The following is a 17,014-nucleotide window of genomic DNA, read 5'->3' as shown; positions in this document are numbered from 1 at the left end:
TATATCTGGATTATATAACTCAGAAACACAGCTGATTACACCAAATCCGCAATTAGTAGGGGCAAAATGTGGCAATCATATAAAAATAAAAAAAATACACAGATACTACTCACTTCATCTGCTCATTGCTTCTAATAATTTGCCCAATCCCCCTTTAATTTTATTCAAACTATCACTTTAACAAAATTTTTCTAACAATCAATTCCTCTGGATAAAAGCAAATATTTACACACCTAACCTGCAACCATCCTTTTCCAATTTAAAAATTGTCCCATTATGTGTATGTCAGCAAAGAAAGGGCAAGGATGCCATTAGCATTTAGATTAAGCGACTCATTTAAAACTTTAAACACTTCAGGTATCCTCACAGATGTCTAGTTTCCAGACACTGAAATTTGCAGAAAAGTCTTTCTTAATAAGAATACCCTTAGTGTTCCTGACTAATCTTGTTTCTCTTCTTTGTAACTGTTCCTAAAGATTCCAAACCTGTATGCAGTACTCAAGATGTGGCCTTATAAAGAAGATTTGTGTGGACACATACCTTTTCAAGGTATGTATTTTCAGCTTCATAATTATGTTCCTCAGAAAACACTGACTATGATGCTATAAAAGCTTCACTTTTGGGGAGGGGACAAAAACAAAATGTATGTGGTCTTTCATTTAACTACTAAGGAGATTTGTTTTTATGTCAAATAGTGTTGAATGTTAGTGTTATGATGTGAAGCACTGTTACAAGTTCAGTGCTTCACACTTTTTTCCCTTCTTGCAAATAGTTCCTTGATGTTTCAATTTTAGATTCCAAACTAAATAAGATTGGTAGTAATCTGTAAAATTAATATACTGTAATTATTTTCTTTTGTGATAGTTTTAATGAAAAAAATTTTTTCAGTTCATTTATTTTACTCAAGATAACCACATTTTTACAGTATTTTAAGTTAGTACCCTGTATTGAACTGTTGATAATAAAAATAAACTAAAATAATTTAATCAGAATAAAATTACACCTCACTATATAGAAGTAAAACATTTAATTAATGCTTTCCTCCATAATCAAACAAATATATTAGTAAACTATTTGTTTCATACCATCTTGGGAAGTTCATTAGTAACATGAGAAAATTATATTTACAGTTACATTTTTTTTTTTAATTTCAAAGTTACATAATGTATAAACTGCTAAAGGATTTGAGCTCCTTAACACTCAGGATTATTCAACACTGACATCACGTAGGAATAATGAATGATAATTTCTGGGAGACAAAAGTTATCATCCTAACAAGGTGTTTATTGGCCAAGTAAAATGTCTATCAGAGAATCACACTGTAGCTTACAGTTCACAGCCATGGTGGAGAGAGAGATGTTAGGAGGGAGCCTGCTTTCTGCTATTTCTAGCAGACCTGAAAACTGAGGGGTAGGAGATTCAAATTGCTGTTCAGTGTTGCTGGAGTAAGAAGTGGTAATGTCAGAGGATTGGGAAAAGGAACTGAAGGGAAGAACAGGAAAAATAGGGTGGGAGGCCAAATAGGAAGGATGAAGGCATCTCCCCCTCCTGTATAACTGCCTCCTGCTCTTTTCATTTGTTTTCCCCAAGCAACACTAAAATCTTATTGCAGGGATTGCAGCTAGTGAAAATCTTATCACCAGCTACAATCCCTCCCCCAAACCCCAAGAGGTCATGCATCTTCTAGAATAGCAGAAAACTGCTCCATATACAGAAAATGGGCTCCTCTAGTGTGACCCTGAACCATGTCTACATTATCTTCTGTCCAATAAAAAAAAACCTTATTCCACCAATTAACACTATTGGGACAACTTGTCAGGTAGAATTGTTTACCACCATTGATCCCTCCTGATAAGTATATCTCCACAGTTCTGAGTGCTACGGATCTCAAATTTGTTAGCATTTTTTAAATAACTTTGAAGTTAAAAAAATGTAACTAAATACAGTATACTAATTTTCTCAAGGTTAGTCATGAGGTTACAAAGAAGTAAATTTAAGTTTTCTGAGGTCAATTTCACATATGGCATATTAATAAATATTTTAAAATCTTCCAGTACATGCTGCCATCTGTGTCGTGACTAATAGTAGATAATTTTGAGAGATGGCAGCATGAATAGAGCTTTGAAAATCCAAGAAGACAAAGGTCATACCTGTCAGCCATTGTCTGATTTTGGCATAAAAAGGCTGAAATTCTCTGGAAATATTGTATATAACTAGCTAATAACTTAAAAATGTTGTTTATTTAACTGTTTGCATTACACTATTAAATGTGCTTCTGTCTGTTTTTAGTCTGTTGAATGACTGAAACTTCAGAATTATTGATATCAAAATTATTTCAAACTGAAATAATTGTAATATCAGTATTCGTACTCAATGCCAATCAGACTTCAAGGTGATTAGTAGTAGTGGCATATGATGCAAGAAAGCAAGTGTATGACCTTATGCAGCAACAGCCAAAAAATAAATAAATAAATAAAAATCACACCATTCTCTCCAAATGCCTGTCCAGTTCCTCCTTAAATTTATTCAACCTATCAACTTCCACAACGACAGATGGAATTTTGTTACAGCAATTAACCACCCGCTGGCTAAAGGCAAATTTCCGCACATCTATTCTACATCTGTCCTTTCTTAATTTGAATTTATGCCCCCTTAGGTTCGTAATCTGAACAAGTGGAAGGATCCCATCAGAATTCAGCGTGCTCAACCTATTCAAGGCCTTATCCACCTCAATCAGATCACCACACAGGTGCCTAGTCTCCAGCCACTGCAATTTGCAGAACTTAAGCCTCTCTTGGTAAGAGGAACCCTTCATTCCCTTCACCAATCTTGTTGCCCTTCTCTGTACACGTTCAAGTAAATCTATATCCTTCCTAAAATGAGGCCTCCAGACCTGTATGCAGTACTCAAGCGTCACCTGACCATTGCCTTATACAGAGGGACAATCACCTCCTTTTCCCTGCTAGCAAAATTCCTATATATCATTGACAAAACCCCATGATCTGCCCTGACAGGCTGTAAGCATTGCTCAGAAAACTTCATATCTGACTGCACAAATACTCCCAGGTCTTTTTCATTTTCTACCACCTTAAGTGTAGTACCACACAGCTGGTACGTTTTTCTGGGGTTACTTCTACCCATATGCAGTACTTTGCATTTGTCAAGGTTAAACTTCAGTTGCCACTTCTTAGCCCATCTGCCCAAATTATCTAGATCCTGTTGCAGTAGCACACTGCCATTACTGTCATTAACAACCCTGCCAACCTTTGTATCATCTGCAAACTTCGACATTAAGCCTGATATACCTTCATCAATATCATTGATAAATATACAAAACAACAGTGGACCCAACACCAAACCCTGTGGGACTCCACTAATAACATTAGTCCCCAAAGAGCAGCACCCATTGATTACCACCTTGTCGTCTCCCACTTAACCATCCTTTTATCCATTGTAGCAACTTAACCTTAATACCATTCTAGTCCAATTTGTACAATAGTCTTCCATGCGCAACAGTTTCAAAAGCTTTCCTGAAATCCAAATATATGATATCAAAATTATTTTTTGCATCCAGTTCCTTTGTAACCACATCATAATATCCTATCAAATTTGTCAGAAAAGACTCCCTTAACAAACCCATGCTGTGTCTGAATTACTGCTGCAGTCTTATCTAGATGATCCTGCAATGCATCTTTAACCAGCGACTCCATTATTTTATCCGGAACTGAAAAGTTAAACTAACTGGTCTGTAATTACTCGGTGTCCCCCTTCGATCCCCCCTTTGTGAATTGGGGATACATTTGCACATCTCCATTCCGTCGGAACCTCCCCTGGGTCCAAGGATGTTCTCATAATTATAGCTAAGGGTTTGCTTAGTTGCTTTGCCGCCTCCTTTAATATAACTGGATAGATCCCATCCACCCCAGGTGTTTTTCTTATGTTTAACTTCAACAATTTCTCCTCTACTTTACTCTCAGTTATTACAAAATCATTAAGTATCCTGCTACAATTTGATTACCTTCTGCCATTTTCAAAACTTTATAATTCCTCATGTGTGAATGTAGATGCAAATTACTCATTCAGTTTGTTTGCTATCTGAGCAGGATCATCAACAGTCGAACCATCGATGTCAAGTGGACCAATCAGATTCATCCCTTTCCTTTTAGAGTTTATATAAGTAAAGAAATCCTTGATGTTTTTCTTAGCATCTTTTGCCAAGGATTTCTCGTAATCTGCCTTCGCCTGCCTAACCTCCTTTGTGACCTGATTACAGACTAGCTTATATCTGCCATAGGCTTCTGAGTTGCTTGATAATTTATATTCATCCCATGCATTTTTCTTCTCTGTTACGAGTCTCATTAGTTCATTAGATAACCATTTAGGCCTAAACCTTGAACAATTTCTTAATAGGTATGAAACGTTTAGTAGCATCCACGATTAATTCCTTGAATGCTTCCCACTTAGAATTTACTGGTGGTAACATCGTCAGTTGATCCCACTGCAGAATTTAAAAACTTTCTGAGACCATTGTACTCACCTTTACAGAAGCAAAAACCCTTTCCTTTATCCCTGATGGTAATTAAATCTTTAAGTAAATCCCACATCAGTACACTGTGATCACTGCCACCTAGTGGTTCCTTTATCTTCAAATTCTTAATACACGAATGATCACTGCCGATAACCAGATCAAGAGTATTACTCTCTCTGGTTACATACTAGAAACTAACTGTAACCCAGAGTTATCTTACAATAAATAGATGGGTTCACATTTAGAACAAAAAAAAAAGTATTTATTCAATCTTGCATTTTTTTTATTCCCACCCATGTGCTCAACTTGTCTTTAGACATAAAAATGAAAGCTCCATTCTTAGAAAAATATGACTAAATGCCATAGAACCTGTACAGAATAGCCATCCTATTTTTTTATAGGAAACATTAACCAGCTTCCTACTCAGAAAACAGATTAGAATACTGCAGGCCTTACCTAGTTCGTGGGACACATTATACTTACCTTTATCTACAATGAAAGATGAACACAAATCATAACTATGAGAAGGGAGAATAAGCATAAAACTGCAGAAGTGTTTTGAATTATTCTGTAGTGTTTAAGAATTTTACAATGCATAAACTACACAAAACCTGAGGGTTTATGATATAGCTAATAATACCATTACTGGTAGAACAATGATACTCAATAATTGAGCATTCTTTCTTATTCATTGTTAGAACTACCTGACAAAAATTATAGACAAAACCTGTTAGAATAGAAAAAAAAAATTTTCATCCTAAAATTGCACTGGTGTAAAATTAAAATGGCTTATAGTCAAAATGAGTATATCAGTAATTTTCAAATTTGCATTATTAATTTGAAAATAGGTAATATTCAATCCTCCTGAACCCAGTCCTATCTTATGTTAGTGTAGTTTTGCATCATTCATGATGCAATAAAATAATTAAAGTTCACACAAATTCATATTTTAAATTTATCACCACTTGTAAATTCTAAGGCTGTTTGAGAAAATATTACATCACTGTTCACTTTTTCTGCATTTATAAATTAATTTTATAAACATTCTTTGTGTTTATAGAATATAAATCCCAAAATACCTGAAGGAATTCTAAGTGAAAGTGCTTTTAACAAGTTCCTGGAGTTTCTGAACACAAATGCATGGATGAAACAATTTGATTGCTCTAAAACTCTATTTACTATAAATCTTAGACCATATGTAGCTTTTTTTACACAAGACATCAATAACTTTTGAAAATAACAAACAAGACATGATAAAATGAAACCCGCATACATATGGGCATGTTCCTCAATATCTGAGACCAGCTAATATCCAAAATACCAAGAAATTGTACAAGCTTCTGAATGACCCCCAAATATGAAAATTTCCACCATAAATAAACAACCATCTGGAAAGTGGCACAAATTTCAATAATTTGGTTAAGTCATTTTTCAGCAGCCTGGATAATTACTTTGTTTCCTCCTGGACGTGAACTTGTCTAAATATTGGAACATTTGATATTCACTGAAGTCACATATATAGTTATGTGACTTCAGTATATATATATATACACACACAAACAGAATACTTTGCAATGTTTTTACTAGTCATACTGAAAATTGAACAAATTAGAAAGGAACCATAATGTTCCAAACTTTCTTATGTCTCATCTTTATTAAAAATTTTAGTAACGCTTTATGAAAATGGGTCATGCACAATGATAAAAGTTAAGCTTCCACATATGAAGCTTATCATATATTAAGAATATATCAAAATTAAGCTTCCAAAGATAAACGTATAGTATTCTGTCACAGTGTTCTAAAAAATTAATAGTTAGGTTAGGTATTACATTAAAAAGCAGCTTTGTATATAATGAAACATTTTGGAAATCAAACATTACTTAATGCAAGCAATCTATTAACACTACACAACCACATTATAAATGATAGTAACTGTGAAATCAATGAAAGAGCAAAAAGGTTGCAGTTTTGTAGTCTAGTTCATTTCGATATTCGAATTGGCATATCGCGTAATTCCAGTTATGTCAAATATTCCAGTTATCAGTTATGTCAAAAATTCCTGTTATGCTTGAGAATTTATATGGGAAAAATAGTTTAATACTTTAATAGTAATAATCTCACATACAGTCATGTATCTTCGTGATAACTTTTATCCAAAGCATTAAACTGTTATTTTTATTTATTTTATTTATTTTTTCACTTTCCATATTTCATTCTGCAGGCACACGTTCTATGCCTGCAATATGTTGATTCGATCACTACAGCTCATTAAAAATTGATTTTTCAAGAACTAGTGAGATATTCAATAAATGAACTACAGCAACTAAGACAGCTGAAAGGAGAATGAAACGAACACTTGTTTCACACAGCTTTTAAGGAGTGGCAAATCTACTTCCCTGAAGTCGAATCGTTTCCTGTTGCTCCCACCCACCCAGAAGAGAAGATGCCGTCGCTGCAGTATTTTTATAGCTTTAAATCAATTTCATAGGGTGATTTTTATTTCTAAATATAAATAAATATAAAATACTTAGAGCAAAATTAAAACGGAACAGATGAAACAAAGAACCGGTGAAAAAAAAAAAATTGTTTGTAACACCTGGTGTATAAATGAATTAATAAATTTCAAACAAATCGCAATTCCGGTTTTTGTTCACAAAATTTATAAATATGAGCAAACTTTAATTAATCCCATAAATTATTTTCGAAACGTCAAATTGATTACTCCATTATTGAACGCCGTTAACAGCAGAGCCAGTGGGACAAACGCCAGCGTAATACTGCATTCCAGATAATAGTTACTAAAATAGACCTGTATAGAAAACAGCTTTTCTTAAAATATTAATAACCATCGCCAATTTCAATTTCTTATTCTTTTGTTTTAAGAATCTCAAGCAATTAATTTAAAAAATGTTACATAAATAACTTACCATCATAACGTTCGGCTTGTTCTGCTAATTTAGCTTTGTACACATTATCCTCCCTGTCTGCCATTCTGGACGTGACGTTACGAATAATAAATGTAAAAAATTAAGGCTATAAATATTACTAACGATCAGTAAAATTGAAGTAAAGCTGAGAATCAAAGTGTTAACAGCCAAAGAGCTAAGCCTACCACGTTACTTCTCAACAGCTAATGCACTGCCCTGTTACAATTCCACTTAGCGAGGAAATAGAGTAACGCCTACACGCACCCGTGTGTATCAATGCGCGAGTTTAGCATGAACAATTTGTTTCCAAGTAGCGATTTTACAGTCACCTGTCGGGGAAGGTGCACTTTTCAGACACCTTTCCTCTCATTCACAAAAATCCGGAAACATTAACTTAATGGTTTCAAACTCATCTTCGCAATAAATTGCAGTTCAATACGTGAACCTGCTGTTGGCTAGAATTAAAAATAAGTAGTTGATAAATAGCATTACCCATAGTTAAAATTATATTTGATAGAAAAATTCCTGTCAAGGATATACAGGAATTTTTCTAGCAGACATAAGGTATTTATCCCCTTGTATAAGGTCAGGCCACACCCTTGAGTACTATATACAGGTCCGGAGGCCTCATTTTAGGAAGGATGTAGAGCTGCTGGAACGAGTACAGAGAAGGGCAACAAGATTAGTGAATGGGGAAAAGGGTTGCCCTTACGAAGAAAGGCTTAAGTTTTGCAAATTACAGTGTCTGGAGTCTAAGCGCCTGCGAGGTGATCTGATAGAGGTGTATAAGGCCTAGAATGGTTTGAGCAAACTCAATGCTGATGGGATTCTTCCTCTTGCTCAGATTAATCGCCTGAGGGGACATAAATTCAAATTGACGAAAGACAGTTGTAGAATAGATGTGCGGAAATTTGCCTTTAGCCAGCGGGTGGTTGATTGCTGGAACAAACTTTCATCTGTCGTTGTAGAAGTTGACAGCTTAATAAATTCAAGGCAGAACTAGACAAACATTTGGAGTGAATGGATGGGTGAAATGGGAAGGGTTTTTTTTTTTTTTTTTTTTTGGCTGATGCTGTATAAGCTTGCTTGCTTGCATCATATACCTCAACTAATGCTAATGCTAATATTGATTATGGATCTCCAATTAAAGTAACCATTTTTCACTGATGAAAATGGCTCATAATATTTTATTAGGTTATATTCCTTTGGTATTTAATCAACTTGCTGTGAAATCTAGTAGAGAATTTTATTTTTTGCCTCAGTAAAAAGTACACGTTTTATCTACTAGCACTGAATATTTGTATACTGCTTTCAACTGCAATTTTGAATTCCATAGGCAGTTTCAAGGATTTTACATCTCTTTATTTATTCATTCATTTTGTATGTATCTATTTATTTATTTCGAATCGTGAAAAAAAAAGTTACACATGCAGAGGTACTATTTCGATTTTTAACACTTGACCGATCACCTTCAAATATCTAAATGTTTCAAATTTGAATTGTGTACACGGATTACATGCCGTAAAAACATCCCTAACTGAGATGTAATTCAAACCAGTAACCGACAGTATTCATGCGACATCTCTCAGGGCCAGCAAAATGGAAACAATATTACGTGGAACTTTTCATATAAAATGTAAAGTGCGAAGTATTTAAGGTCTAAGGGCACCAGGGATTCCCCCATCTCCGCGTTGTATGCATTGTTCGTGAAACACAGTACTCTGTGGAGACCAGAGATTTAAAATATATATGGGTATTGTTCTGTTGTCTAATGTTGTGGTGCGTTGTATCTCTTTTTATAACGGGCCTAAAAGGACCCACCGTTACCTACGCTTGCCACTGATCAGGTACCCAGTAGATTATATTTTGTACTCTGGCAGGCCCTGCCACCTAGTTTCAAAAGATTTCATTGGTAAGGGCCTGTTGTAAAAAAAAAAATTGGATAAGCACTAGAGTCTAGAGTTTGATTAGGCCGAAATGGATTAATGAGAGTGACAGTGGAATTTTGACGATCGTAATTTCGCTGTGTTAAATTATGGGGGGGGGCGTACGCTGTCGTTTTAGTTAGACTGAGGGAGAGATTGAAGGCTGGGGAGAAAGACAGACAGAAATATGGGGACTATAGAGAAGGCAACCCCTGACAGATCAGTGGGGACATTCCCCCACCAGAGGAAGAAGGGAGGGGGGAGACAGAAGCCATCCCCTCCCACCCAGGGGAAGGAATAAAGGTACCGAGCAAGTGAGTTGGTACGGATCTCCAGAATGGCGCTGGCAGAAAAGCTGCAGACGTCATGGTCAAATTAGCATTAGTTGAGGCATATGCTGCAAGAAAGCAAGCTTTTTTTTGGCATCAGCCAAAAAAAAAAAAAAATAAATAAATAAACCATCCCATTTCACCCATCCGGTCACTTCAAATGTTTGTCTAGTTCAGCCTTAAATTTATTTAAGCTATTAACTTCCACAACAACAGATGAAAGTCTGTTCCAGAAATCAATTAACCACTGGCTAAAGGCAAACTTCCACACATCTATTCTACAACTGTCTTTCCTCAATTTGAATCTATGCCCCCTCAGGTTCTAATCTGACCAAGCGGAAGTATCCTGTCAGCACTGAGCCTGCTCAAACCATTCAAGGCCTTATATACCTCAATCAGATCACCTCGCAGGTGCCTAGTCTTCAGATGCTGCAACTTGCAGACCTAGGGCTTTCTTCGTAAGCGCACCCCTTTGTTCCTCTCACCAATCTTGTTGCCCTTCTCTGTACTCATTCTAGCAACTATACATCCTTCTTAAAATGCCCCAGCTTTACTTAATCTGGCATTGCATTCTTCACAAGGATGGACTGGCTGGTTTTAACGAGGGCGGCACCTAACAACTTTGTCTTCTCTCAATAACTTTTCATGTCTTAGCTATTAGTCGATGCCTCAAATTTGTCGTTGGCCCTGTCCGTGATTGTTGCCTGGGCTAGTCCGCCCCAGATTCATCCTATCAAACAATTTCCTAGCGGCTTTCGAATTTTAATGAATGCACAGCGCACAGTTGCCTACATTCAGTGGTGTTATGATAGTCAATAAACAATGGCTTATAATAAACAGTGTATACTAGGTGGAGTTGAACTAATGTTTAAGGACCATCTTCCATAAGACACAGCAAAAACATTGTATACTATGAATGTATAAGGGTCTATATAGGGAATTCAGGCTACAGAGAACCACTACGAGGAAATGTTTTTTGATTGTTTGTTTGCTTGTTTGTTAACAGAAAAAGCTCAGCTTCCTTGCAATATATACAGGATAACAATCAATTTGATTGATTCATCTTACATTATTTATTAGTATTCATATTTCTATAATGACTGAGACAAGAGGAGAAACATACATCACCCATAAAAAAAAATTTCCCACATTACCTGTCCATCTCCTCTAATCTCCTTTATAATCTCATTCTTCCCCAAATTTATTCAAACTACCCACCTCCACAACACTAGATGAAAGTTTGTTCCAACAATCAACCAACTACTCCTTGCCGAAAGCAAAATTTCCGATGCAGAAATTCCGCATATCTATCCTGAAGCCATCCTTCCTCAATTTAAATTTGTGTCTTCTCATCTGCATTGTATACTACAAGGACAGAATTCATGGGATACCTGGTTCCTGGGCAACGCAACGCTGTCACCCCCTCTCGCTAGTGGACGAATCCACCGCTTGGCAGGTATATACAGTGGAGAACAAAAAAACTATTCCATTACCTTAAAAGTAACATTTGTAGTGAAACATAAAAGATATTGTTTGATTACAGTCATTTTGTTTGTCGCAAAGCAAAGATATTGAGTCAGATAACGCTTCTATCGCATCAGACAGTAATTGCATCAGCCGTTTCCATGAATACGGCGCTGGAAGGGTATACAAGCTCATTAATATCCTAGTGGGTTTGTCAATAATAATTTCTTGGTAAGAGCACCCCTTTGTACACTCATCAGTCTTATTACGCTTCTCTGTACTCGTTCTAGCAACTCTACATCATTCCTAAAATGAGGCCTCCAGACCTGTATGGAGAACTCAAGGTGTAGCTTAAACAAGGGGATAATCACCTTCTTATCCTTACTAGCAAAATTACTGCATATCATCGACAAGACCACATGACCTGCTCTGACAGCCTGTCTGCACTGTCATAAAACTTCATAACTGATTGCACAATTAACCCCAGGTCTGTTTCATTCTCCACTACCCTAAGTGTAGTACAACACAGTTAGTACATTTCTCTGTGGTTATTCCTACTTATATACAGAACTTTGCATTTGTCAATGTTAAACTTCAGTTGTCACTTCTCAGCCCATCTGACCAACTTTCCTAGATCCTATTGCAGTAGCATTCTGTTATTATTGCCATTAACAAACCTGACATTCATTGTATCATCTGCAAAGTTCGACATTAAGCCTGATATACCTTCATCAATATCATTGTTAAATATAAAGAACAACAATGGGCCCAACACTGAACCATGGGGAACTCCACTAATAACATTAGTCCAGGAAGAGCAGTGTCCATTGATGACCACTCAACCTTCTCTTTCTCCCACGAAACCATCCTTTTATGCAATGTAGCAACTTGCCCTTAATGCTACACTGCTCCAATTTGAACAGTAGTCTTCCATATGCAACAGCATCGAAAGCTTTCCTGAAATCCAAGTATACTATATCAAAATTATTTTTTTGCATCCAGTTCCTCTGTGACTACATCATAGTATCCAGTGAAATTGGTCAGACAAGGCTTGCTCTTAACAAACCCATGTTCTGTTTGAATTATTATTGCAGTCTTGTCTAGATGATCCTGCAATGCTTCTTTAACTAGTGACTCCAATATTTTCCCCGGAACTGAAGTTAAACTAACAAGTCTGAAATTACTTGTGTCACCCTTTGAACTGCCTTTGTGAATTGGGGATACATTTGAACATCTCCAGTCCGTGGGGACATTCCCTGAGCCCAATGATGCTCTCATAATTATGGCTAAGGCTTTGCTTACTTACTTTTCCGCCTCCTTTAATATAACTGGATGGATCCGATCTACCTCAGGTGCCTTTTATATGATTAACTTCAACAATTTCTCCTCCACTTTGCTCTCAATTATTACAAAAATCATTTAGCTCCCTGTTAGAGTTTGTTAAACTTCTGGTTTCCAGCTCCCTACAAAATTCCTCATGTGTGAATGTAGATGCAAAATATTCATTCAGTGCAAGATCATCAATAGTCAAACCATCGATATCAAGTGGAATCTGATTCATCCCTTTCCTTCTAGAGTCTGCTGTTTTTCTTTGCATCCTTTGCCAAAGAGTTTTCGTAATCAGCCCTCGCCTGCCTACCCTCCGTGACTTGATTACAAACTAGCTTATAACTATAATAGGGTTCTGCGTCGATTGATAATTCACATGCATCTCATGCGTTTTTTCTTCTCTGCCACGAAGTCTCATTATTTCATCTGACATCCATTTAGGCCTAAACCTTGAACAATATTAGTTGGTGTGAAGAGCCTAGTTCATTGAATGCTTCCCACTTAGAATTTGCTTTTGGGAACAGCATCAGTTTGTCCCACTGTACAGAATTTAAAAACTGTCTGAGACCACTGTAGTCACCTATACGGAAGCAAAAATCCTTCCCTTTACCCCTGATGGTAATTACTGTATATCTTTAAGTAAACCGCTCATAAAGGTGTTCTTATAGTGAAAATCATTAAGTTGACATTTTTTTTAAAAAAATCGATAAGTGAATAAAGATATTTCTTGAAATTATTTTCTAGTTTACTCCTTGCGATTAGCAGATTGGTTACGATCATTGTCCTCCCACAAAGTGTGGAAAAGAAATAAGTTCTCATCCCGTCTCGAAGGAAGACCCTTCTAATTTTTTATTTTTTCAAAATGTGGCGGAGTTATATGGTCTAAAGCGAGTAGCCCTGAATTATCTGAAGCAAAAAAGGGTGTAGTAGATAGACGAAATCAACCAAAATATACAAAAGGAATAATAGGCATTTGTAAGTACGCTTCATAGTCTTAGTTGCCGTGGCGCTTACTATATACACAACTTGAGGAACGCAAAAAAAAATAATGGATTACTGAATTTTGCCGGAAATGGACATCATTTTACATTCGCCATATTAAATTATTATATTACGGTCATCTGGTTATTACATATCCCCATGAATGTTGTGTCTGTAAATTTTGTGTGTTCTCTGGTCGATTTGCTCGTTTTTCTGGTCGAAAGGCCCCAGTTTCTATGGAAAAAAAAAAAAAAAACCGTGATATCCACGCCTGAGACCGACTAACTCAGTCACGGAGTAAAAAAAAAAACATAAAAGTTTCTCGCGTCATCGACGGCCTTTTCCACCCGTTGTGGGAAGGACAGCGACGATATCACTGTGCTACCAGCGCAGACTTACATTCGCCATATTTTTAAATTATTATTATATTAGGGTTATCCGTAATTTAATATATATAAACCCATCTGTAAATTGCATGCGTTCTCTTGTCGATTTGCCTGTTTTACTGGACGAAAAACCCCAGTTTCTGGGGAAATAGACCTTACTATCTACAACTGAGACCGAATAACTCAGCCACGGAGTAAAAAAGTCCACTAAAGTTCCTCGTGTCATCGACGGGATTCGAACCGGGGCCTTTTCCACCCGGTGTGGTGAGGACGGTGACGATACCACTGTGCTACACGTGCAGACTTACATTCGCCATAGATAAAAAATAAGTTCACGCATATAGTGCAGTGGTTATAGTCAGCTATTCCCCGATCATGTGCACAAGATCTGGATTCGAATCACGCCAATATCGCAAGGAACTATTATGGGCTTTTTTCACAGTCTAGTCTCAGGTCAGGATACCAAGTTATTTTCTCCAGGAATCCCGGTTTCTTCCTCCAGTAAAAGAGGCAAACCGTTTGGGAACACATATAATTTAAGGACATAATATACATAGGTGGATCAATTTGTTCTCTTGGGTAATCGTAATATGAAATATTTATTTATTTATTTATATCGTTAAAAATCTAGAATAGAATTTGGTTGGTTATAAAATAAGTTTCGCAAAAAGCAGAAGTAAAGCTCATTTTTAAAAAAAATCTGGAAACTAAACAAAATGAATTCATAGTTATCGTTTTGAGCTGAGACAGCTAAGGCCATAATGCATATTATATAATCAATGCGCCTCTTTCTCTGGATGAAAAACCATAGTTTCCATAAGAAAAACCAGCAATCCTTCAGAAACAAGCAAACTCCCCAATGGCGTGATTGAAAAGTGCTTGGAAATCTAATATTTCGCACTGGAGTACATTCTGAGTGGAGACAAGATATTTCTGTGCCTGAAACTGCTGTTCAGATGTGCGGTCTGCGTGGTAGCACAGTGGTATCGTCACCGTCCTCCCCACACCGGTTGGAAAATGCCTGGGTTCGAATTCTTCCGACAACGCGGAAAACTTTAATGCGCTTTTTTCACTCCGTGGCTGAATTAGTTGGTCTCAGGTGTAGATAGCAAGGCTTTCCCCCCAGAAACTGCGATTTTTGAGTCCAGCAAAACAGGCAAATCGACCAGAAACCACGCGCAATTTACAGATATAATACATATATAAGAAATTATGAATGGCACTAATATAATAGTTTGAGTTTTTCTTTGGACGTGCTACTTTTCCTCCTCTCCATCTAGCTCTGTGATATACACTGAGTGATCACTGAATTATGACCACCTACCTAATACTTCGTAGGTCCTCAGTACAGCAGTTATCCAACGTAGCATTGATTGAAGAAGATGTCGGAAGCGTTCGGGAGGTATGGCCAACCAAACTGTGTGTAATGTGGTCAGCAATGCAGCTATGGAGATGATTGGTGTATCCAGACGACTGATATGCCCTCCCATAGTGTACCACAAGTGCTCTATGGCAGTGGTCTCAAACTCAAATTGCATGCGGGCCGAATGCACGATCTGGAAGCAGCTGACGGGCCGGAATTTTTTTTAAACAAAATGAAAGTGAATATAAGCACCATATTTACAACAAATACATAATTATAATGTATTCGGGGGCCGGATGCGGCCCGCGGGCCGCCAGTTTGAGATCACTGCTCTATGGGATTGAGATCGGATGAAGTTCGGAGGCCAATCGATAAGCTAGAAGTCAGAACTGTGTTCCTCAAATCATTCCTGCACAATAAGTGCCCGATGGCTAGGCGCATTGTCATCTTGGAAGACACCATCGCCATTCGGGAAAAAGTGTAACGTAGCATGGTGTACACAGTCAGCAAGTAGTTGACGATGGCGGAGACTCCTGATATGTAGTTCCACATGCACCAGGGGTCCACGTTCCTACCAGTGAAACATGCCCCACACCATACAACCGCCTCCACCAGCCTGCACTTTTGATACCATGCATGATGGATGAAGAGCCTCATGCCGTTGATGCCAAATCTGTACACGACCGTCGACGGTGTGGAGTAAATAACGTGACTCATCCGACCAGCACACCTTCTTCCAGTCTTCTCACGTCCAACTTGCATGCTTTTTGGAACAGGCAAGTCTTTTACGCCAATGAGCCTTGGTTAGGAGTGGATGCCATATGGGTCGTCTGCTGGTATAGCCATTAAGTGCGAGCGTGCGACGCATGGTCATGCCAGATATTGTTCCGGGTTGGCCCATGCTGTATTGGGTAGTCAACTCTTCAATAGTGCTGCGCCTGTTCGCCTGTACGAGTCGTCGGAACCGGCGCTAACCTCTAACATCAACCTCTCGCTGACCTCTGCAGTTTTGCCGTCGGGTCGTTGTTTGACCATTTTGACGCTTCATGATACACTTTAACTACGGCAGCTCTCGAACACCCCACCAGTTCAGCAGTATGGGAAATGGAGGCACCAGCTTGTCGAGCACCCCCAATCTGTCCTTTATCAAAGTCCGATTAATCCTTCCTTTTACCCATCACCTCAGAATTTTACTACTTACTGAACCACTGACACCTTATCTATGCTACGTAGGTCGACTAACTGCGAACTCTCGTACCTCACGTGGTCAACGGGTTGCATTCAGTGTTCATAGGGAGTGGTCATAATTCAGTGATCACTTAGTGTATACTGTAGGGTATTAGGAGCATCTGTGACTAAGGACATTTTACTCCTTGTATATTTTCTGTAAATTGCGTGTGTTCCGAGGTCAATTTTCTGTTTCTTGACGAAAAACCAGAGTTCCGGTACAGAAAAGCCATGCTACCTTTGCCTGACACTGATTAACTCAGTCACGTTGTGAAAAAGGCTTATAAAAATTCCTCCCGTCTTCGACGGGACTCGAACTCAGGTCTTTTCCAACCGGTGAGGGGATGACGGCGACAATACCAATTGTGCTACCCACAAGGGCTTCTGTGATATAAACTGGTTTTGCGACCAACTTATCACGGCTTCAATAGCATCAGTAAATATCCTTGCATCCCTTCTATTTAAATGTATCCCATTCCTGTAAAAACAGTCCTGTAGAATTCTGTTAAAAAGCTTAGACCACACTGAGAAAAATTCTGTCCCATGAGCCGTTCA

General features: G+C 37.7%; 1 protein-coding gene across 1 annotated transcript in view; it reads right to left on the bottom strand.

Moving 5' to 3' along the window:
• Nucleotides 1-7,693, bottom strand: part of LOC150091509 (14-3-3 protein epsilon-like) — a 124,918-nt gene extending 117,225 nt beyond the window's left edge. Inside the window, exon 1 of the mRNA XM_090384277.1 lies at nt 7,456-7,693. Coding sequence (XP_090240403.1) covers nt 7,456-7,519 — 64 coding nt within the window. The 5' untranslated portion in view covers nt 7,520-7,693. The remainder of the gene's footprint in view (nt 1-7,455) is intronic.
• Nucleotides 7,694-17,014: the final 9,321 nt, after the last annotated feature.

Source organism: Mastigoproctus giganteus, chromosome 1, assembly GCF_048544385.1.
Source record: "Mastigoproctus giganteus isolate SK-2022 chromosome 1, ASM4854438v1, whole genome shotgun sequence".
Classification (NCBI taxonomy): domain Eukaryota; kingdom Metazoa; phylum Arthropoda; class Arachnida; order Uropygi; family Thelyphonidae; genus Mastigoproctus; species Mastigoproctus giganteus.
Note: the sequence above shows the minus strand (reverse complement) of the source record. Positions and strands in the feature narration are given on the sequence as shown.